Raw genomic sequence first — 24,250 nt, 5'->3', positions numbered from 1 at the left:
GAAAGTGGTTCCAACAGTTTGTATGCATTAAGGAAGTCCATTCAGTTATGAGGGGAGGGGGAAATCCTGCCTTTCCCTTTTGTCAAAGTCTGTTTGAATCCCTGGAAGTTTTCACTCCTGATGCAAGTAGCAGTTGGGGGAGATTTACATCAGGGAGGAACGACATGGGGGAAATTACTTTTGGACTTATTCCCAAAGATTGGGGCTATTCAGTAGGACTTGAAATTTCAATCTAGGATACAGTTTTCTCTTCAAAGATATGCACAAACAACAATGCTCCTGGTGTTTACTATACCACTGTGGGGAGATGGAGTCCCCTGATTTTATTGCCAAAATTCCTAAATAGCATGGAACAGTCTCTGGTATCACACCAACAAATGCAATGTATTGATGGGTTTGCATATTCTCCTTCCTTTACTTGGTGTTTTCCTTCCCTCCTTTGCTGGAGGTTCTTTCCTTTCACTGCATGGAAAAAGTTGTGTCAGCACTCAGGTCAGCAACCTGCTTGGATACCCCAGCTGTGCAAGTCTCCTTTTGGAAATCACAGAACCAGTCCCTAAGTAAAGAAGCAGCGGGAACTTACACATCTTAGTGACGGCAGTTCCAAAACTGCTTCCGTAGCATGAGGAAAACTTATACGTGTTTGCCCCACATAATATTTCCTTCCATTTAATGTAACAGGATTGGCCTTCAATTCTTCCTGAAGCGAATAATTCTCCCCCTCCCCTTCCTTGAAGAATTGATCCTGTGGTAGACAGGGTCTCCTTTGAAAACCCCATCCAGCTCTATTCATGCACGAACGAAGGCTCTTTACCATAAAGGATGCTGAAATATCAAATCCAGAAGGGCCCCGTATTCTCTGAGACCCTCTGTGTGCTGCACGGATTTGACTTATTTGATACATGCAGCTATAATACAAAGCACGAACCAGAAGTACAGCATTTTCCAGTAACTATAAACAATATCTATAAATCAAAGATACAAAAAGCTCAGTTAAAAGTCATTACTTAAAAAAAAGAATCAGTGTAAGAGTGTGATAAGAAAATATACTGTAGCACCTTTGCAAAGAGAGAGGGAAAGAAAATGAGGTCAATTTGGAACTCAATGCAGTGGGCAATCTGGCTTCTGGCAGAGATTTGGTTCTGTGTTCACCAGGAACCCCCTTACACAGGCACAGAAAACCAGTCTGAACGGCCAGATACTCTTTGGGAGCAGACTATGGACAGGAAAGGGAAGACGGGATGAAAGTTGTTCATGTGTGAAAACAGAAAAGCCAGTTATCAAGATCGTGAGGCATAGCAATATCCCGTGGAATATATGCTTCCCCATAGGCACTTCCTTTCCAAGTCCCTGCAGTTATGGTAGTAGATTTTAGGCTGTCAGCAAAACTCAAGAGAGGCAGCAAGATCCCACACAGGATATGAGCTCCGGTGTCAGGGATGCTACACCCTATGTGCCAGAGCTGGAATTATTTGTGGTCCTCACTAATGCCCTCAGTTCAGTTCCTTTCCTCATTGTAAAAAACAACAACCAACCATGATACAGAGGGGTTTCTCTTAAATTTTAAAAGAACCTATTTTTCTTTTCTTTGCCCCCCCCCCATTGCTATACAATGTAAATATCTGTGACTGGGCAATAAGTCCTACACACATTTGCATATTGAAATCAGCACTGAAGGAAGATGGGTGGGTGAGTCAGGCGACACACACCGGCTTCGGGCATCTTCCACTTGCGCCTTTCGCTTACATCTCTTTGGTGGCTGTTCGCTTGGTCTTCTCAGATGTCTCCTGGAAAGGAAAAGGAGAGAAATCTAATGCTTGCACTGTGATTTCACAAGCTGGTGCCAGGATAGGGTGCCCACAGAAAGAAAAACCTACTTATCTGGTCCACTTTATATACTCATTTCTTATATTAACCACAGGACACAGTTCTTCCCCCACCCCACTAAGATCTGTCTGGGATGAAAACATGCTAAATAGGGAGCTGGAACAAATTTTCAAAATGTTTCCGTTCCAGAACTCTTGTATTAGGACCCAGAATCACACTTCTGATTTGAGTATTTGTCTATGTCAGGGATCAGCAACCTTTTTCTGCTTAACTATGAACCATTTAACTGATCCATTCTGAAGGAAATCAGCCCTGAGCGCTCACTGGAAGGACAGATCGTGAAGCTGAGGCTCCAAGACTTTGGCCACCTCATGAGAAGAGAAGACTCCCTGGAAAAGACCCTGATGTTGGGAAAGATGGAGGGCACAAGGAGAAGGGGACAATGGAGAATGAGATGGTGGGACAGTGTTCTTGAAGCTACCAGCATGAATTTGACTAAACTGCGGGAGGCAGTGGAAGACAGGAGTGCCTGGCGTGCTCTGGTCCAGGGGGTCACCAAGAGGCAGACACGGCTAAATGACTAAACAACAACAATGAACCATCTGCAAAGGCCCCCTTGAGGGAAGTTTTCCTCTCTCTTGTAACACTAGTACTCAGGGCCACTTGATTTGTGGGATGCTATCCCCAGAGGGGCTCCCCAGGCACCTTCATTACATATATTTAGGCACCAGGTCAAAATGTTTCTCTTAGGCTTAGGCTGACTGAACATTCAACGGCCATTTAAATGTGTTTGTGAAATATTGGTTTGTTCCTGTTTTTGTTTTATTATGCATTTTGGGTTCTCTTTTTTATATTGTGAAATGCCTTGTTATCTTCAGGGGAAGGATGGTATACAAATTTAATAAATAATAGTAGTAGTAGTATTAATAATTATAATTATAAAACACAACACAAATACATCCCATCAAGCACTGCCCACTAGTGTTGACAAGATACATCAAAATGGATTTTGGAGGCATAAAACCGGAAGTGCTTATGTGTGGAGAAAGGTGCACAAATGTACACATGGTAAACAGTGACTCGTGTATGTGTTAAACTCTACTGCGGACCCAGGCTCAGGGCAAGGGGTTCTGTCCATTTGCCTGTATAAAATTCCTTCTTGACTTTAGTGACCAGGCAAGTCACTAAAACAAAACTGGCATGAGTTATGTAGTATCCCTAGTTATTCTCACCAGCCTCCAATAGGTACAGAATCTTATAGCTGTTCAGCAGAAAGACCTATAGAAATAAATATATAGCCAGCAGGTTTGCAAGGCAAAGAAATCTCTACAGTCCCCTTCCAACCTGATGTTTTTGCAGCTCCTGAACATATCTGGCCAGTTCTTCTTCAGTCATCTTATCTTCAGGCTGCTGCCCTTCAGAAGGCACTTTTTGGTTCTTGCCTACAAGGATAAGTGGATTACACAACTGTCACAGTCGGCAGAATACATTGTTTAGGAAATTCAAGGCAAAGAGGGTAAAGGTAGAATCAGAGCAAGTTCTACCACCACATCAAATTTAACACAAAGTGTTGGCTCTGTTGACCAGAAGACAGAAACCACTGAGGTTGAATACTAGCAAGGAGAAGGAAGCTGGCTTAGAAATATCTCCATACATATCCTATCATAGAGATGTTCATGGTGAAATTCATAGACACACCACCAAATTAGTCTAACCTTTGCAAAAACCCAATTCCAGCTGCCCAGTCGTGGTCTTTGCAGGAGCTGCAGAACCCTGGGGTAAGCAGCAAGAATACTGAAATGAACTTCCTTAATGTACCCAAAAACTAATGATGAAACCAGTTCATCTCATTCTCTTCCCTCATCCCCACCTCCTTGGTAAGTATCTTGGAACCATTCACACAACCTCCCCAAGCTTGCGACAATCTTCAGGTAAAAGAGTAGCACGCTACTAGACCCCGTCTGCCACCTGGTGCAATTTCTTACTACTTGGTGCAGCCACTTAAAACTCTTGCTGATGAGCTCATCGTGGCAGCCTGTCACCCTGTTAGACCAGCCTTTTCCGGCACCAGTTAGTGAGAAAATTGAATGGGCCAGTCAAAGACTGAGAGGTAAAAGTACCGTCACTGGTTTAAAACATGATGAAGGAAAGGCAGACCATCAGTTTTATGCCTGGCATGTAGTTAGATTCAAAGAGAGGCAGAATCAACGGTTACAAGACTAAAACATAAAAGAGCTGGAGTTCTCCCCCTTATAAAGGGATCAGTAAGAGGAAACATAATCAAAGGGACTCTCCTCGCATAATAATAAGATGCCATCAAAAAGGAGCTGGGGTTTGGGCAGCTGAATAAATGCAAATTTTAAGCTGATCAAAGGCAACAGTGCGGTGCAGTTTTTCTAATTAGCTTAGAGTTTATTGCCGCTTTGTGTGCCCCCTCCTGGCCATCAGCGTTGCAGCACCTGCAATTTATCCTCCCTGTTCCCACTTCCCACTTGCTCTCCTGGCCTTAGATCTAGAGGGTAAGTGGTTTAAATTCACCCATGTCCTCCTCAGCTTTGGCTGAACAAAGGCATGAGCTCCCACCTCCTTCAGCCATATGCAACAGCAAAGTTCCTCAGGAGCTTTCTCCTTTCTCACAAGACATGCTGGCCTCTAGCTCTTAAAAGGAACTGCCTTGCACCCTGGACCCTGGACATCGTATGCTGGGCCTTCGTCTGCCATGGGCAGCCTTGGGGAAATGGACCACCCTGAGGGTACAGGCAAGGTCACGGGTCAAGATCAAGAATTTAATGTCATTCAAAGAAATGTAACAAACAAACAAACAAAACCAGAGTCAAACCAAATGCATCTGTGGTTGTTATGGAAGGGAGAACAAAAGAGCAAACAGCCTCTCCTCTTTTGCTCACCTAAGTTATTAGTGTTGCCATCATTTGTTTTCCACTCAGGGAAGGGTGGACATTTTTCTATTGGACAATTCTATTTCTATGTGCAGTAGACCGTGGGGTCGGTCTTTCCACTCACCCCATTCCACCAAAATTCCGTTGTTCTCCCTACTTTCCAACTGGCAGTGCTAAGCTGACATTTGGCTTTTCAGAACTTTCTTTTGATACAAATTACAATCTAAGAGTCATGTTTACATGTCCTATATATTTGGAAAGCTGCTTGTTTATCTGTTTGCTGTGCATTGGGGCTCCTCCTAAGATAGTGTAACCTAATTTTGCATGAGGGTTGCTGAGGTAAAAGAGGAACAGGGTTTCATCTCCTAAGATAGTAAAGGTAAAGGGACCCCTGACCATTAGGTCCAGTCGTGGCCGACTCTGGGGTTGCGGCGCTCATCTCGCTTTATTGGCCGAGGGAGCCGGCATACAGCTTCCAGGTCATGTGGCCAGCAGGACTAAGCCGCTTCTGGTGAACAAGAGCAGCGCACGGAAATGCCATTTACCTTCCCGCCAGAGTGGTACCTATTTATCTACTTGCACTTTGAAGTGCTTTCAAATTGCTAGGTTGGCAGAAGCAGGGACCGAGCAACGGGAGCTCACCCTGTCGTGGGGATTCGAACCGCCGACCTTCTGATCGGGAAGTCCTGGGCTCTGTGGTTTAACCCACAGAGCCACCCGCGTCCCATCTCCTAAGATAGTGTAACCTAATTTTGCAGGAGGGTTCCTTGGGTAAAAGAGGAACAGGTTTTTATACAGTCATACCTTGGTTTTCGAACAGCTTAGTTCTCGAACATTTTGGCTCCCAAACACCGCAAACCCAGAAATGGCTGTTCCGGTTTGCAAACTATTTTTGGAAGCCGAATGTCCAATTGGGCTTCAAATTGGCTGCAAGAGCTTCCTGCAGCCAATCAGAAGCCGCGCTTTGGTTTCCGAACGTTTTGGAAGTCAAACGGACTTCTGGAATGGATTCCATTCGACTTCCAAGGTACAACTGTACTCCATTTTGAACCAGTTCCCATGGTCCTTTGATGCCTTCAAATAATTAATGGCCAAGTAGTCCCCGGAACTGAAGTGACCAGAATAGAACATTGGGAGTATACTGGGTACTGGGAGAAGGTCTCTTCTATCATGAAAACAACATTTTCTGATTTCCAGGTTATAAAATAACTGATCCCAGACCAAGGCTGGTTCATGCGATTTTGATCTGGAACTCCTTCTGCATTCAAGTACTTAGAGCAAAAAACCAACGGTCCAGACATCACATTTCTTTCCTCTGAGGAAGAAAGATTGTTCTAAAATGATCCAAGATTTCCTTGGTTGACATACCTTCGCAGGTCATGGCAGTACACACCCAATTCCCACAGGCACAGACACAACGGTTACACTCCACTTGGGTCTCGGCTCCATCCTCGTATGTTTCATCTTCCAGGGCACATTCTAGAAAGATAACAGAGAATGGAATATTGTCTCAATGTACAGTGGTACCTCTGGTTACGAACTTAATTCGTTCCGGGGGTCCGTTCTTAACCTGAAACCGTTCTTAACCTGAGGTACCACTTTAGCTAATGGGGCCTCCTGCTGCCGCGCAATTTCTGTTCTCATCCTAAGGTAAAGTTCTTAACCAGAGGTACTACTTCTGGGTTAGCGGAGTCTGTAACCCGAGGTGTTTGTGACCCGAGGTACCACTGTATATGAAACCTGTGGCTTAGTGTGATATGTGGTTTATAACAGATGGATACTGATAGAGCAGACTAAAGATTAATCACTAATCAGAGACAGGTTGATAAGGCACTGGCTGGTTTTTGAGACACATTTCCAGCTCTAAATCTCTCTGCTCTTTCTACTCTTTTAAGAACCTCAGTCTCTCTCTGTGCAGACAAGGTGTTCCTACTTTTTTCTGGTGGGTTGAAGGCTGGATTGAGGCATTTCAAAAATTCATTGAAGCTAAGCTTCCAGTCAGCATTCTCATCAGAGAGCTCAATGAGGGCATCTACGCAGAGTCCCCTGCAAGGAACACAAAAAACACAAGCATCAGCCTAGAAGACATCACAGCAAAGCAGGAATGGCTAACATGTTTACAATGAAATGTTGTCAAATCGTTTCTGAACATGTGAAGCAGTCCACCAGATTATCGGCATTCGATGGCTGCTGATTCTTCCTATGGTCTAAACATGAGCAACTATTCCTTCTCAGGTAACTTGACAAGTTCTACAATCATCACTGGCAGTTACTAAACACTTTTACATGCAAATGCAGAAGAGCAGGAATGTAGGGTTAGGTTCAAATACTTGGTCATTAGCCTTGCTGCTTTAAAAGCATAGGTGACAAGGTTTTTTGCCTGGCAAAGGCCAAGAACGGGAGTTTTCTGACAGATTTGTCTACTGTTTGAATCAGCAGGATTCCAGATCATGACTAGAACCACCCTGTGATACGTACAAGCTGACAGCGCACTGTTTTTGCTTGTGTTCCTGTAAAGGAGGGGTGGACCGTGGGCCTAATTAGATCTGGAACGGGTCCCAATTTGATCAGGGGAAAGAATCATGAACCTAAGTGCCGTTTGTAGTTTGAATCTCATTCGCTTTGATTTCTGCCCCACGCTACCTGAGCAGCTTGTTGGTCTCTTGATTCACATAGGTGGTGATGTTGACCGCTGTCTCATTTTGTTCCACAAACTTCAGGAACTCACTGGAATCCAGGCGAGAATCCCCATCATCGAAATTCTACAGAAGTACAAAGCAGCGTGCAAGAGAGGCTGAAAACAACAGCGCTGCTTCCATGGACCATTAGCTATTTCCTTCCACAACTTCCACCACTTCTTCACTGGAATGTAGCAGTGGATGACGTGGAGGGGCCGTGTCGCTCACCTGACTTCCATGCAGGTGAATCGCTGCAGAGGGGGAGGAGTATAGTGGTGGCAAGGCTAGTGTGGTGTCAGTGCACTAGGAGGAACACTGGATTGACTCCATCAGTGTGTTTGTTCTGCGAGCATTCATGTCATGCTTCAGAGATGCACCTTTGGCCGTGCATCAGCAGAACAAAGCGATTACGAGTCTCTTACCAGTTTAAGAGTGTTTAATGATCACAGCAAAAGAACACAGCAGCCATTCTCAGAGCGGAGGTGCTCCCCATTAAGTTTTCCTCCTCCTTCCCCCGAGTCATCGTCACTTCCCCTTCTTGCAACCTGATCTCGCAACCACTGAGCCCCCTGCGTAGCAACCTTACCAGCTCTCCTTGCCCTTGGAGAGATAGGCTGGACCCTCTCTAGCGAAGGGGTTATCTCTTTTCCTGTTCTGCTTATTCTAGCTGTTCCTCACTCAGCTCTTCCCAGCTGTTGTTTTCTGAACTATGTCCCTCTGCAAACCAATTCTCTAAATCTATAGTGCTCCACTGTTCCTGAGCAGCTTCAGGATCCTCGTCAGGAGCAGGAAGAGGGGGAGGTTCCCACCATTCCTCTTCAGAGCTGTAATCCTCAGTCTGGTCTCTGGCAATCCAGCCACCATCACATTGCTCCCTTTCACCACCTGGCTATGCTGGAGCGACTCAGCCAAACAGCAGTCAGGTGAGTGGCACAGTCCCTCCGTTCACCACCCCCCGCTGCTTGATCTTTATTTGTCAAGTACCTTAATCACCTCAACTGTAATTCAGACAGCATACAGAGTATTATATGGCCATACTGGCCACCATAGGAGTCAACTCCTAGGGGACTGTGGGGGCTTCGGACCCCACAATAAAATATTTGAGGGGGTCTGGCCCTCCACAAAGTTGATGGGCATTCCATACAAATGGGATGTGTGCACTGCGTCACATGGTTGATTGTGCAGGACGCGACTTCCCTGGGCCCCCACAATATTTTATTCAAGTTGGCACCCCTGCTGGCCACTGAAGTTTAGAGACTACAGCTTTACGCTTTCCGTTTAGGAGGATGGATACAACTTGCTCATGTTCAGGTCTGAATGAATGAAAGCCATATGTGCAGTGGGGAACAAATTCTCTCCCAAATCTGATTAGCTTGACTTCGCTGCCTCAGACCTCTACAGTTTTTTTCCATAGTAAGCTGCTTAATTTTCTGTCTTATTGAAAGGGTCCCAACACTGTTTGTTATTTTTAGATTGTGTGGGAGACTGAATTATACTTGACACAGTTCCAACACCACCCCCAGGGCCCGCTGTTGTCTGAGAGTATTAAGCTAAGTCTTGCACATTTATCTGCAAATCAGGCATAATTGTTTTGTTGAGAAATAACAGTTTATCCAACATGAATATACAGGCCAGAATAATCTATAATATGGTGATAGTGACTCTCCACGAAGCTGTTTTGTCTTCTGAATTAGCCATGTGTTTACTTGACGATTTCTCATTCATTTACTATCGTGACTGAAGGCTGCGAGAAGATCTAATGCCGGGTTTATTATAGAAGCCTATAATCTGATCACATCTCTTTTGTAAATATAGAAAAGCAAGTGAAGGCTAAAGGCAGAAGTGAGAATGTAGAATATTCACAAGCTAGTTTGCCAAACAAATTAGTGATTCAGGAAAGTTCACACTAATACTATGAAGCAAATCTCTAACCACCTCTTCCATCAGTTCACCATTTCTATTTTTCTTCTCCTGCCATCTGTACCTTGAAGTACTTGTCTAGGATTTCAGTGTAGTTGTTGCCTTTAGAAAACCAGCCATCAGGAATGATCTCAGTTTCAAGCCACTGGATGACACGACGCCGGAGTTCGTCTCGGTCAGTCTGGTAACAGACAACTATTGAGTGACAAGAAAAGGGGAGAGTTGGACCAGGAATGTCAGAGAGATACAATGAATTGAAAGTGGGGGAGACAGCTAGATGGCAGGCAAGAAACAATGCAGCTTCTCTTCATCTCAAGTGGAAAATGGATCAGAAATCAGCAGACTCCCAGCTTAGGGAGTGAGAGGCCATGTTTATTTTCCTCTGCTGTTGAGGCACATGAGAAACTACCACTGATTATGCACAGTGCTATTTTCAATGGGCAAGATGAACAAAATAAATTCTATGTTTTATTTCTTCAATCCAGAATATTAAAGGTGACAGTTCAGGAGCAGGCAGAAGGCAAAATCTCTTTTGCCATTATCCACTGATCCTCAGTCAACCAGATAGGCTTCATTTTTCATATTCTACTTGGCACATTTCTGTTACTGTTTTTTATTATTAGCCTGGTGAGGCACAGTAGCCAACTGCAATTGAACTGAGACTAAAAACAGAACAGAAAAGGTAAATTGGGTGGGGTAGGGGAGAGACACAAATTCCCTTATCTTTGAATTTTGCACATGAAGTAAACACCGCAGCTCAAGACATAGAACATAGCTTAACCCCTTTTGTGAGAAGAGTGTCGTGCCCATAGGCGAGATATTAACAATGATATGTTGAAAGAGGCAGTGAGGAAGGTGACTCATAGCCAGCTGGGATATAGAAGTTCCACTCTGTAAACACCTTTCCAGGCAGAATCTGCACTTGAAGGGCATTCGGACACGTTTCCCTTGACCTGTATTGAACAAATGTAACATGAGGAACAGCCCACAGGCTGCGCAGCACAGGCAAAGGGATATTTACCTGGACTTGCAGCGGAGTTCTCAGGCTTCTTCTCTATTTACAGAAAGAAATAAGAAAACTTCAGGTTGAAGGTACTGTAATGGGCTATGGTTTTCCTGAAGTACACCTCATATCTCCCCCAGACATTGCTGGGGGTGGGGGGCAGTACAGTGGTACCCCTTTCTGTTATTGTAAGCTGCTTAATTTTTGCTTACCTTTGCAGTGACCATCATAGTCCACCTGAATTTTGGAGCCAGTGAGGCAAGCATCACGATGCAGCTCACAGTGGTTCAGGTATGTCTTGCCGTTGCTGCCACAAACTGGCCTTTTGTGAGGCTTGCATCTCTGCAACAGCAACAGAAAGAAAAAGACAGATCCAATATAACTAGGCTCTAAAGGTGGAAGGAGACACACAGGGCATAGAGAGAAGCACTTTCACACAGGCAATATAAATTAGGAAGGCTTGAGAGGGAAGGCCAAACTACAATTTACATAAATCACAGTTTGCCTGAGTGCAAAGTGAGGGTGAGAAGGCGTTTGGGCCGGATCCGGCCCCCCAGGTCTTAGGTTGCCTACCCATGGCTTATTGCTTTAGTTCTCATCCTTTATGGAAAACTAAGCCCCACTACGTGTAACTGAAAGCATTAGTCTCCCCCTATTTGTGCTTATTTACATCTTCTCCCTCCTCTTCTTCTTTCGCTTCCTGCTATAATGTGGGCAAAATATATTGTGCGCAAATGCACATTAGGGAAACCTACATTCGTGAAACAACAACTAATAATGATAATCATAGTCACAGGTTGCATCAAACAGGTGCTTATGACGGTTTGCTAAGTACAGTGGTACCTCAGGTTAAGCACTTAATTCGTTCCGGAGGTCCGTACTTAACCTGAAGCACCACTTTAGCTAATGGGGCCTCCTGCTGCTGCCGCGCCGCTAGAGCACGATTTCTGTTCTCATCCTGAAGCAAAGTTCTTAACCTGAAGCACTATTTCTGGGTTAGCGGAGTCTATAACCTGAAGCGTATGTACAGTGGCACCTTGCAAGACGAATGCCTCGCAAGACGAAAAACTCGCTAGACGAAAGAGTTTTCCGTTTTTTGAGTCGTTCCGCAAGACGAATTTCCCTATGGGCTTGCTTCGCAAGACGAACGTCTTGCGAGTTCTTGCGAGTTTGTTTCCTTTTTCTTAAAGCCGCTAAGCCGTTAATAGCTGCTAAGCCGCTAAGCCGCTAATAGCCGCTAATAGCTGTGCTTCGCAAGGCGAAAAAACTGCAAGACGAAGAGACTCGCGGAACGGATTAATTTCGTCTTGCGAGGCACCACTGTAACCTGAAGCGTATGTAACCTCAGGTACAACCTCAGGTACTACTGTATATTCCACATACCAGTCAGAAGACCAAAATGCTTTGGAGGGAAGCCGCATAATAGGATGTGCTGTTAAGTGCTCAGGAAATGTGATGTTGCTACAATGAAAGAGCTACCTTGAAAGAAGACTTGAGTCATCAATGCAAAAAAGAAGCATACAGTGGTACCTCTGGTTACAAACTTAATTTGTTTCGGAGGTCCATTCTTAACCTGAAACCGTTCTTAACCTGAGGTACCACTTTAGCTAATGGGGCCTCCCACTGCCACCTGCATGCAATTTCCGTTCTCATCCTGGGGCAAAGTTCTTAACCCAAGGTACTACTTCCGGGTTAGCGGAGTCCGTAACCTAAAGCGTCTGTAACCCAAGGTGTATGTAACCCGAGGTACTGCTGTACATGCAACAAACCAAGAAGGCTGGGCAGAAAATCCCTAGGACCACAGAGGAAGCAGGGGGGAGCACACATCCGCCACTACCACTAGGCGTGCTGGTTCTCCACATTTGGGATGACATCAGCCTTTGATCTCAGCGGTCGGTCCCAGGCCTTTGCTTACCTCAATGCAGAGACAGGTGGGCTCGCTCTTCTCTGTCACAGCACACTCCCGGCCAGCTCCACAGAACACATTAGCACAGATTTTAGATTTGCTCATCGGCTCTTCCTGCAAGGCATAAAAGGAAAAAAATACTTTGTTTGGGGGGGGGGGGGAGAAGCCTGTGTCTTTTATTTAGCTACTACATTGATATCCTGCCCAATAATAAAAGTTATGGGTGGCCAACAATGAAAGAAAAACTTTAAGAGGTAAAAACCACAAACAGCAACCAATAACTGCAACCTTAAAAGTTCCAAAAATATCAGAAGAGCCACAGATCACTAGCAGATTGAACAGGCCTTTGTGGGCAATTTGTTGACTTTGGCTGGCAGGTGTCAATCAAAAAGTTATTGACACCTTCTCAGTGCCTTTGCCAGAAAATGGATTCTAAACTACATGGTTACATGCACATCTTTAAATGTTGCAGCTTTTCCATCAATCCGATCTGCTGCTGTCCTAACATATCTTTCTCAAAATTAAAATTGAACAAAGGGTGTATTTCTTGTTCACTGGGAAGCACAGCAGTTAAAGCACTAGGCTGTGAGCTCCTGTTGGCAAAAGTCCACTTTGAGAGGATGGGCCATGACAAGCCAATTAGTCAGGGTGGGGAAGCAGTGGCCCTCCAGATGTTGTCAGCCATGCTGGCTGGGGCTAATGGGAGTTGCCATCCCACAACATCTGGAGAACCACAGCTTCCCCACCCCTTAGCACAAGTTGGTCCGAGAAGCAGAGAAAACAGAAAAGTTAACCTCTGCTCTCTAAGCAAAATTTCACAAGCCAAGATGCACTAGGATAACCACAGAAAATATTAAGGCTACCAAGGTGCGTTTTTCAAATTAGACAGGGAAGTATTTATTGTTGATTCAGAGTCATCTCTCAAAACAGAAGGGCCAGGTCTGTGCATCTGTGGTTATGTGCGTGTTATTGTGACCATAAAGAAGGCTGATCGCCGAAGAATAGATGCTTTTGAATTCTGGTGCTGGAGGAGACTCTTGAGAGTCCCATGGACTGCAAGAAGATCCAACCTCTCCATTCTGAAGGAAATCAGCCCTGAGTGCTCACTGGAAGGACAGATCCTGAAGCTGAGGCTCCAAGACTTTGGCCACCTCAGGAGAAGAGAAGACTCCCTGGAAAAGACCCTGATGTTGGGAAAGATGGAGGGCACAAGGAGAAGGGGATGACAGAGGACAAGATGGTGGGACAGTGTTCTTGAAGCTACTAACATGAGTTCGACCAAACTGGGGGAGGCAGTGGAAGACAGGAGGGCCTGGAATGCTCTGGTCCAGGGGGTCACGAAGAGTCAGACACGACTAAACAACAACAATTGTGACCTGGAGTGCAAGGAGACTGGCATTAATGCCAACCCCCTTCACAACAGTCTGAGCAAAGGGGAAATAACAGCTTTGAGTCTATTAGTTCAAGCACCCCACAAAGCTTCTGTATTAAAATGTCCAACTCTGACAAAGTTTTCCCAGCTTGTCATAAATATTTCCCCACCCTGCTTCACTTTCCGAGACCAGCCAAGCTCAAACTCCACCCATCTTACATCTTACATTCTTGGCTCTCATACTTTCTAACAAAAACCAACTGCAAAATACACCCCCAGGAGGAACGAGGTCGCTGCCTATTCAGTCAGACCTCAAGTCTCCAGGAGGCTGGCCAATCAGAGCATTCCAGAGTTACGTGGTCACAGGGGCTGAAACCATTGTTTCAAAGGAGCAAGAGCCTCCCAAAGGATCTGGCTGCACAAACCCAGCGCAGCAGAACATGCAGATCCCCAACTCTGTCAGAAGATTGGAATGCCCTTTAAAAGGCAATATTGCAAATATGGACAAGGAAAGTCACAGCAATGTTTTTATTCCTCTCTTAGCAGCTTTGGAAACTTTTCTAGCACCAAACAGTTGAAACCACATGAATGCAACAAAGACAATGGAAAATCAAATGCTGGAAGCTTCCTCCCCTTGCAGTGCCTCTACTAAAATGTTAAAATGCTACGAACTTAAAAAATAAAACCCTTTCCGTTTCTACCATTCCATGTGCTAAACTTAGGAAATCGGAGCACAGTTTAAGGAGGACCTAATGCTCAATGCCTAGACTTTTTTAAAAAAAAAAACTCCACTCTTAGAACAATCTGAAGGCATTGAATTGTTTATGTAAAATGTCACACAAGAACATTCAATCTGCATATTCTTAATATTCTCAAACGCTCCAACCTGATATAAGAACTCTCTAAACAGAAGTGAAGATCAGGCAGCAGGCCAGGACCTGCCCTAGGCTTAGGTCACTCTGCAGAAGAGTTTTTCTTCCCTCCTCACCAGCTGTTTTGCAGTTCAGTTCTTCTGAAGCCTTCCCAGAAAACTGGCCCCAAACCACCTTATTCTTTACATTTATATTCTACCTTTCCTCCAAGGGAGCTTACATGGTTTCGCCTCCATTTTATAATCACTGCAACCCTGACAGACAGCAGTGAGCTTCATAGAACCTGCACCATCTTCATAGAATAGAATCATAGAATCATAGAGTTGGAAGAGACCACAAGGGCCTTCGAGTCCAACCCCCTGCCAAGCAGGAAACACCATCAGAGCACTCCTGACATATGGTTGTCAAGCCTCTGCTTAAAGACCTCCAAAGAAGGAGACTCCACCACACTCCTTGGCAGCAAATTCCACTGCCGAACAGCTCTTACTGTCAGGAAGTTCTTCCTAATGTTTAGGTGGAATCTTAGTCTGGCTCTTCAGGTTCAGACCTTATATCATTCAATGCCAGCTAGGGACACGGGTGGCGCTGAGGGTTAAACCACTGAGCCTAGGACTTCCCGATCAGAAGGTCGGTGGTTCGAATCCCCGTGATGGGGTGAGCTCCCATTGCCCAGTCCCTGCTCCTGCCAACTTAGTGGTTCGAAAGCACGTCAAAGTGCAAGTAGATAAATAGGTACCACTCCGGCGGGAAGGTAAATGGCATTTCCGTGCGCTGCTCTGGTTCACCAGAAGCAGCTTAGTCCTGCTGGCCACATGACCCAGAAGCTGCACACTGGCTCCCTCGGCCAATAAAGCGAGATGAGCGCCACAACCCCAGAGTCAGTCACGACTGGACCTAAAGGTCAGGGGTCCCTTTACCTTTACTAGGAGCAGACCAGCAATCCAGCCTCACCTCACATGTGTTCGACATCTACCACTTCAACCAGCAAACACACAACTGCTAATGGCAGGTGTGTGTCATGCAACACCATGCATGCCTAAGTATGCTTACTCAGGTGTATGTTCCACTGTGTTCAGTGAGGCTCCCGCTCAAATAAATGTGGTTATGATTTCTTCCTAAGACCAACTTTAAAACTAAATTTATTCACCGCGCTGATCAAAATTCCAGGTCAAAAATCAAAATAGCACTACTAGGGCCACACTATTGGCCCTCTGACCAGAACAGTGACAATGACCCTGAAATACAAAAAAGGGATCAGGGAGGCAACTAAAGCAGAACATCTTCATGCACAGGAAGCCACATTCCTGCATGTGCACACAACTCCCTCTCACACACACATTCAAGATGTGTTGCTAACACACTTAGGAGAAGTTAAGGCACTTACAGATTCGCTCAGTGTGTTGAACCCAGAGCAAACTGCTCCAGAAGCTCTGCATCTTGGTAATCAAGATAGCCCCACAATTAATTGATAGTTGCTGTAACGATGAGCTCCTATATAAAATCATAGAATTGTAGAATTGGAAGGGATCTCTAGAGTCATCTAGTCCAACCCCCTGCAATGCGGGAATGTTAATGTTTATGAATATATGTTTTTTATTCACTTGCTTTGATATAAGCTAACTGGCTTGCTTTCACCTTATCTGTGGGCTTGGGGTGCTGAGCTCTGAGCCCAGAAAGGGGGACTATCTATAAGATTTGGGTATTTGCCACCTATGCCCTCATCTGGTCAAGTGATGCAAAGTCCTGCCCAAAGTGGCATATGCTGCTTTGTGTACAAAGAATGTATAAACATTTGCTTGGGCACAGACTAGTCACGGCAACCTCTCACAGTTGCAGTGTCCGTCCTGCACCTGTAAAGGCAATGTGACTGCACAGGCTATGCTGCAAGCTTACATTTCCTTTTTTCAAAAAAGCACTAGAACCGATCACTCTGGCATTTTTGACGTCCTTCTTCAGTATACCTGCCCTGCTTTGGTCTGGTGGACCAGCATACTCAGGCTCCAAAAGATGGCAGTGGAGCATCACTGAAGGATGTGGGAGGAGTCTGAGAACTGATCTGGAAAAACAGCTAGATGGCAGCATTGTCCCTCCATCAGTTGTTCGCTACAACTACCTCCTAACTGATGTGTGCCTGCTGAAACAAGTGGGGCAATGTTTAGTGCATTTGCACCGAGTTGCCCAACTGAGCTTTTTCAAGCAGCCAAAAGTCCTGCTACCTCTTGGTCCACTCAGTAGCCTTTTGCACAACACTTTACAGATGAATTTGCCCAGTTGCATGCCGACACAGAGGTCAGTTAGCTGATACAACTTTGGCTCCTGCTTATCCGGTTTCATTTATTTATTTAGATATTTTTTCCCCTGTTCCGCCCTTCTAATGCTCGTGCCCCCACTTTGGGCGGTTATTTGCACAGCCCAGGGAAATGGACTGACAGGATCCTTGGAGGGGAGAGACCTCCTTGGTGTGAGTGATTCTTAAAGCTGCCCGGGGGACTGGTCAACCGGATAAGGGCATTAGTAACTGTCTCCTTATTCCAAGAGGACGTGGCATTGCAAAGTATAACGACTGCAGAGCTCTCTCCCTCCACCAACTCTCTGATACACGTGAGAACTTTGTCTTGACCAAACTGTACTGGTGGAGCAATACTCCCTCCCCTTAGCAGCTGGGATCAGCTTCTTCCACATCAGAGACGTAAGGGTCAGCTGGAAAGCTCTCTGCTGGTGAGTGCCAGGCCCACCATTCCAACCACAGATGTGAAAGCCAAGCCTTCATGAGGACTTTCTCCCTTGCAGCATCATAGCCTGGCCACACAGGACAGGTCACTGCACACACAGAGTCCCACTGCAACTCCCTACAGGGGCAGGGATGCATTGTCTCCATCACAGCAGGAGGGAGGCTGAAGCAAGAACATTTGAAGAGCACCACTCCCTTTCTCCCAATCCCTTTTCCCGAAACACTCACGGTTCACCCAGGTCCAGACACCATGCATTGCAGCCACTGATCAACGTTTCGTTGCCTACTCAAGGCTCCAGGGAGTGTAAACCAACAAAGGTGGCATGAGCTTTTCCTTTACAAGAAAAGCTACCTCCTGTTTAAGGGCAGATTAAACAATTCCATTTTAGCAAAGACATAAACAGGCGGACATAGCTGCACTCAGTCAAGACAGGTCCAGACCCTGGTCTTGACCATTTTACGAATGTGATGAAAAACTGATGTACTTAATAAGAGTGCTGTTACTTTGGCAGGAAGATGATATGGTTTCTGGTTACAAACCTCTTTCTTATGCAAATAAAGCAATTTACTGATCAAAGGCGCTCTTGTTCACCTTGCCATTACCATCCTTGCCAACAACAGCATCCAGAGCTGTTCAGGAACAGCCAAGAGTTCTCACAACCCGTCACATTTTCCAGACTCCTAAGCACCTTTCTGCCAAATTACAGCCAAAGAGGTCACAATATGTAGCACATTCTTTCTTGGCTACATACTGGAAAGGTTTTGCACAAAAGCAGCTCAAAGCAAGTGGTGAAAAAGCTGCTTGCTTTCAAAGACATCAGAGGCATTTCTGTGTTACAATTTCCCCAGTTTGGGAGCTTGTGGTGATCAGTGGAGCAGACCAGACTGCTGGATTAATCTGAGAATGTGGCCAAGAAAAACCCTCTCCAGCAAGACACACTTAAGAGTGCACTAAGGAACCCCAACATTTGCAGAGAGAACGATCTTATTCTCAAGTGACACCTCCTGATCAGTATCACTCCCGAGTCCTCTGCACATGGTGAACTCAAACACTGCACCAGGGGAAAAATTAAAACCGGCATTCCGGCCCTCTTCCACTGGCAGAAGACTCTACTCCTACGCCAGTGGAGCACTGCCAGCACATAGGACAAAAAGACGGCAGAGGTGGAGGCATGGTGAACAAGGAACAAAGCTCGGGAGGAATCCTAGGCTTACTCAGGGCTCATTCCTACTCACTGTGAGGGCACAGCAGTAGCATCCTGCAAAAGCTGTCATTCACATTAAAACGCACCCTTTGGAGACCATTTAGGTTCTCTCATCAGGGAGCCTTGCCAGGTGCCGAGCCTGAAGTTTTCCTAGTGACAAGTGAAAACTTTTTTATTTGCCTTTGCCTTTTGGGTCGGGGACGGGGAACCTGCAGCCCTTCAGATGTTACTGGACTCCGGCTCCCATCAGCGTGACCAGGATGATGGGAGCTGGAATTCAGCAACTAAGGCTGCAGGTTCCCCACTCCCGTTCTAGAATCTGTACGCTTTTAATCAGACTCTGATAACCTCTTTTTTTATAGGCTCCTCTCCTGCTGTGTTCTCTGGTCTCAGGGCGTAGTTCAAAGGCACGGGAGTCAACCTCCTGCCAGGACAGAAGACTCTCTGGGAGCCATGTGCCCATTGCCTTGAGTCCCACAATGGAAGAACAGCCAGAAGCAAATGTCATAGACAATTCCGTGTTTCTCATGTATCATTTTTCAAGTAGTGTTTTAAAATATTCTGCCAGGCACTTGGAGAAGGTTTTACTTGAGAGTGGGGTAGAATATGGGGATAGGGGAGTGGAAGTGGAAGTGGAAGAAAGGCTGCAATAGGGGTCATCCCTGGGGATACATTGCCCTGCAGTAAAAGCGCCTTTTTGCCTCCACTTAAATAATGTTGCATGTTGTTGTTGTTTTGCAGGGGGGAACAGGACAAATAGTACAATGACAGCCTAAGTACCCAGCTTTCTCTTATCCAAAGGAAACTAAACTTGGTCGCAGTGCCCTTGAAAATATCATCGCTTAGAACCGGGGAGCCATATTTCGGTACCTTTTACCGAAAGCCTTTATTTCTGTTTTGTTACTGGTCCAAAGCCGAATTCACCATCTGCAGTTAATCTATAAAAAAGGGGCAGCGGGCAGCCCACTAGGGACCTCCGACCTCCAGAATGCATATTCTGTCCTTTTTGCCCGCTAGCCCACAGCAGCTTGAGTTTATTTTCTTTAAATCACTTCCACATTTCCCAGCCGTAATCATCAAATATTTTGCCTCTGACCTCATTTTCAGGGAGGCTGCAACTCTGGGGATTCAGACACCATTCCTTCATTCCTGGTCAAACAAAACGTTTGGCTTTTGAAAGAGAGAAGAGTCCCAGCGAAAATACTTGTGGAGAAGTAGATGATCCTCTAGAAGGGCTTCCAATTTTTTTTTTAAAAAAAGAAGGGAGGTGGTGGCACTGCCGCCAAGGCTTTATGAGGAGACCTTTGCGACCTCATTTTGCTCATGAGGTCTCCTTAAGGGACCTCACTGTGAAGCTGAGGATTGCTTTCCCCCAAAGGAAAGAAGAAAAGCTGTTTCTTAAAAGAAAGGAAACCCATCTTCTCTTCCACTTGGAAGCATAACTGCAGGGGTACCCTGGTTCTCAAGTCTAAATACCCTTGGTACTCAAACAACTTGGAACCCAAACGCTGCAAAGCCGGAAGTAAGTGTTCCGGTTTGCAAACTTTTTTCAGAAGCCGAACGTGCTCCGTTTTGAGTGTTACACTGAGGTCTGTCTGTTCTGGCTATTTATTTTCCATTTTCATGGCTGCGGCTCTCTTTTTGTTTTTGTGACTGTGTGGAACCGGGTTCAGCTCCTGACGGATGGACTGCATGACTGCAAGCACATCCTTTATCGCTTTCCTTTTATGGATCCCTGCTCTCCTCACTAAGCAGCATTCATGTTCAACTGCTGTTTGAGGGGTTGTTTTCCAGAGTCTGGAATTCATCCCTTTTGCATTCCTTTCTATGGGAAAGCGCGTCTTGCTTTTGGAACGCTTTGGTTTCTGAACGGAGTGGCGGAACGGATGAAGTTTGAGAACCGAGGTGCCCCTGGATCAACTCTCTTTGGCCAAAGAAAAGTTCTTTCTCGCTGGAAAAGCGCCGCCCCCCCGTCCCGTCCCGTCCCGTCGCGAGCTTCTCCCGCCCGCTTTTGTTCGCCCGCCGGGCGCCTGTCCCGAGCAGCGGCCTCGGGCCTTCCAGCCCCCCGCCTGGAAGTTCCCTCTGGCCGAGACCGGGCGGGGGGCGCCGGGGGGCCGCGCCGGGAAGAAGGCCGCCGCCTCGCCCTCCCTCCCTCCCTCCCTGCCTCCTTCCCGCCTGGCATCTCCTACCTCCGCGCGGAGCCCCAGGAGGGTCCCGGCCAGGACGGCCACGGCGAGGCTCCTCCACAGCTGCTGCTGCTGCTGCTGCAACTGAGGGAAAGAGAGAAGAGAAGAGAAGAGAAGAGAAGAGAAGAGAAGAGAAGAGAAGCTTAGTCGGAGGAGGAGGAGGACGAGGCGAAACTTGCCCGGCCGCCGCCGCCTCCTCCTCCTCCTCCTGGTCCCTCACCATCTTGGCGGGTTCCTCTTGGGGCGGCCCGGAGTGGCCAAGGGGAGAGGGCGGCGAGGGGCTGCTTCCTTCCTTCCTGGCTGGCGCCTCTGCCTCTCTGCCTCGGGGGCCGCGGATGCTGAGGGAAGGCGGCTCCTCCCCTCGCGGCTCCCCTCCTTCTGGGTCGCCCTCTCTTTCTTCTTCTTCCTTTCTTTCTTTCTTCCCTTCCCTCCATCCCGCCCCCTCAGCGCAGGGAGGGTCGTCTGGGGCGCGGCGGGCGAAGGGCGGCCTGAGAAGGGAGGGAGGGGGAGCGGAGAAGAGGGATGGAGGGCAACTGGAAACATGGGGGAGAACCAGTTCCCCCCCGTTTTTCCCCAAAGCCGTTTTTCCCCCTGGAAAAAAGGGGGAAAAAATGTGTGTGGAATTTCCAAACTATATCAAACTGCTTTTTTCCATTTTTCCAGACCCCCCCCGGTTTCCCCCCAGTTTTTACTGGGTTTTTTCCCCATGCTTGGATGCCAATGTGACCCCCTTGAGTCTCTGCATGCCCCTGCCTTCACTCTCGCCAGCCCCCACTTCCTCCCTCCCTCTCTCTCTCTCTCTCTCTCTCTCTCAATCCCAGCATAGCCTGGAGAAGAGAATCGAGACACACGGACTAGCCTCTCCTCGCCCACATCCACATGTCTAGCAGCTGTGCTGAATATAAGCAGTGAGAGAGGAAAGGGCAGTTGAAGTTTACCTGGTCCCCACTGATGGGGGCCAAGGTAGAAACCTAAACTCAGGCCTGATTTATGAGTTTGGAATACAACATTCTTGCTTGTGCATTGTTCAGTGTAACCAGTTTCCTGCTTAAATTGGGCTCTCAAGAGCATGGCTGTTCAGCTACCTACTTATGCTCAGAACAGTGCATGCATTTCAGTGGCATAGCGGCATTTGCCGGTGCCCGGGGCACGTGTGAGCAGTGGCAGGGTGTGGAGGGTGAGTGGAGCCAGCCCAGCCCTCGCCACTGGAGTCAACGCTGTGCCACCAGCCTGCCTCTGTAGGGGGAAGCCCAACCAGCCGACACAGCCCTTGGCAGGTGAATGCCCTCAACACCCACAATGAAGGAATGCCCTGCCAAGCCATGCTGGGGTCACCCCTTGCCCGTCTCCATAGGTGGCCATTCAGCAAGGGGGCTGGGGATGCGGCGTTGGGGCCAGAGCCCCTGGTGGCAGGCAGGGCAAGACAAGGATCTTGGGGTGGGGTGGAGGTGTGTGTCTGGTTTGCACCCCCTTAAAATTTTGTGTCTGGGGCCACGCTTCCTCCCAGTCCCCCAGACTACGCCCCTTGCAGCATGATTTCCCCGCTATCCTCTCCTTGGTATGACCCTGGAGAAATCCAATACTTGGTCATTCTTTTATTTAGAATTGCTTCTGGATTCCATATATCTGGAGTGATCCCTCATTTCCCATGCACCTATCAACCATGTTCACAGAACCACGGGCGTAACCAGGGGGGGCGGGGGCAGCTGCCAAACCCCCCCCCCAGTGTCAGGTTTGCGTTGTGTTTTTTTTGGTACAGAAAATATTGGTTTAGAGTGTAGAGATCTTTTCTATTCTATTTACCATATTTTTCGCCCCATAGGACGCACTTTTCCCCCCTCCAAAAACGAAGGGGAAATATGGGTGCGTCCTATGGGGCGAATGCAGGCTTTCGCTGAAGCTTGGAGAGCGAGAGGGGTCAGTGCGCACTGACCCCTCTCGCTCTCCAGGCTTCAGGAAGACATCCGTAGCCTGGTCAGCCCTGCAGGAGGTCCGGCAGGGCTGTCTAGGCTGCAGATAGCAGCCTGCTTCCCGGAGCGTCGGGCGCCCTGAAAGCAGAGTGCCCGGCGCTTCAGGAACACATCCGCAGCCTAGGCAGCCTTGTGGGAGTTCCCCGCAGGGCTCCCCACGCTGTGGATAGCAGCCTGCCGCCTGGCAGGCACGGCACCCTGAAGCAGAGCGCCCCGTGCGCCGGACAGTCATCCGCAGCGTGGGGAGCCCTGCAGGAGTTCCCCGCAGGGCTCCCCACGCTGCGGATAGCAGCCTGCCGCCTGAGGCAGACATCGGCCAGCCCCACAAGCTTGGGGGACAGCATGGAGGCGCAGCGCCGTTCCCCGACCTGGTTCGGTTTCCCCGACCTGCTTTTGGGGGGGAAATAAAGGGGGAAAAAATTCCTTTATTTCCCCCCAAAAAAACTAGGTGCGTCCTATGGGACGAAAAATACGGTAATTCAAGACAGTTCTGGAAGCTTCTCTGTGTGATACATACTGGAAGTTTCTATTCCGCCTGGAAACATGCAGAAGGTTCCTGACGTTTGGGTTATTCCTTCAGAGAAGCTGATTGCAGCTGCTTTAAACTGGTCCTGTTATCTCTCCATCTCAAAGTCAGGCTGCGTACAATAGCAGCCCAGAGGAACCTGGTTTCCACTATTTGTCTCTCATTCCTTCTGGTGTGGCGGTCTGTATATGCTGTTGTTGTTTAGTTGTTTAGTCATGTCCAACTCTTGGTGACCCCCTGGACCAGAGCACGCCAGGCACTCCTGTCTTCCACTGCCTCCCGGAGTTTGGTCAAACTCATGCTGGTAGCTTCAAGAACATTGTCCAGCCATCTTGTCCTCCGTCGTCCCCTTCTCCTTGGGCCCTCCATCTTTCCCAACATCAGGGTCTTTTAGAGGGAGTCTTCTCTTCTTGTGAGGTGGCCAAAGTCTTGGAGCCTCAGCTTCAGGATCTGTCCTTCCAGTGAGCACTCAGGGCTGATTTCCTTCAGAATGGAGAGGTTTGATCTTCTTGCAGTCCATGGGACTCTCAAGAGTCTCCTCCAGCACCAGAATTCAAAAGCATCAACTGTATATAGTACGCTTAGTGCTAAGGTTTTAGTCTTTCCTGCAGCTGGATTTTTGCTATGCCAATCCTGAGTTTATGGATTGGAACTTATGCTCATTTACCTTCAGTAAACTCTGCTGAGTGGAGCTGATTGCCTCTGAGTTATCATTTGGGAACCCTGCATCGTGTTTGAGCCTGAACTCTACAAATTATATGTTGAGGTCTGCTCTGGAGATTAAGATGGAGCAAAACTATGACACAAGTAAAACAATAGAAATCAGTTAAGTGACCAATCAGGTTGGCTCTGCCTCCCAACTAAGTCCTGCCTCCCCCCAACAAAAATCCTGGCTGCACCCATGCATAAAACCATAGAATTCAAAGGGACCTCAAAGGTCACCCAGCACATCCCCAATCTAGCAGTGTTTCATCCACGATCGGAAGCCAGCCTCTGCTGAGAAACCTCTGTTAACAGAGAGTGTGCGACATTCCACATGAGTCTGTTCCACCACTGAACACTTGTGGCCATCTGGAATTTTCCTCATGCTTAATCTAAACCCCTTTCCCCTTCACTTTGAACTCACTGGTTTAGGTCCTATTCTGTGAAGCAATAGA

The 24,250-nt window shown here is 47.2% G+C and overlaps 1 protein-coding gene across 1 annotated transcript; it reads right to left on the bottom strand.

Moving 5' to 3' along the window:
* Positions 1–285: 285 nt before the first annotated feature.
* Positions 286–12,371, bottom strand: FSTL1 (follistatin like 1). The gene is made up of 9 exons (XM_081845555.1): positions 12,241–12,371; positions 10,538–10,667; positions 10,344–10,376; positions 9,387–9,517; positions 7,368–7,486; positions 6,658–6,770; positions 6,093–6,203; positions 3,172–3,269; positions 286–1,787 (listed from the first exon to the last, which is right to left on the bottom strand). Exons 1-9 carry the CDS (start codon positions 12,334–12,336, stop codon positions 1,743–1,745), a joined length of 876 nt encoding a protein of 291 aa, XP_081701681.1. The 5' UTR covers positions 12,337–12,371; the 3' UTR covers positions 286–1,742.
* Between the last annotated feature and the right edge of the window lie 11,879 nt (positions 12,372–24,250).

This window comes from Podarcis erhardii, assembly GCF_964252035.2.
Source record: "Podarcis erhardii genome assembly, chromosome: 17".
NCBI classification, from domain to species: Eukaryota; Metazoa; Chordata; class Lepidosauria; order Squamata; family Lacertidae; genus Podarcis; species Podarcis erhardii.
The sequence above is the reverse complement of the archived record's forward strand: the minus strand, read 5'-3'. Positions and strand labels throughout refer to the sequence as shown.

Excerpts from the sequence above, each read along its gene's own strand:
- FSTL1 (XM_081845555.1), bottom strand. The coding sequence starts at position 12,336 with ATGAGCAAATCTAAAATCTGTGCTAATGTGTTCTGTGGAGCTGGCCGG. Across the intron at positions 6,771-7,367 it reads GAGACCAACAAGCTGCTCAG|GGGACTCTGCGTAGATGCCC; the intron begins GTAGCGTGGGGC and ends TGTTCCTTGCAG. Across the intron at positions 3,270-6,092 it reads TACTGCCATGACCTGCGAAG|GCAAGAACCAAAAAGTGCCT; the intron begins GTATGTCAACCA and ends TTATCCTTGTAG.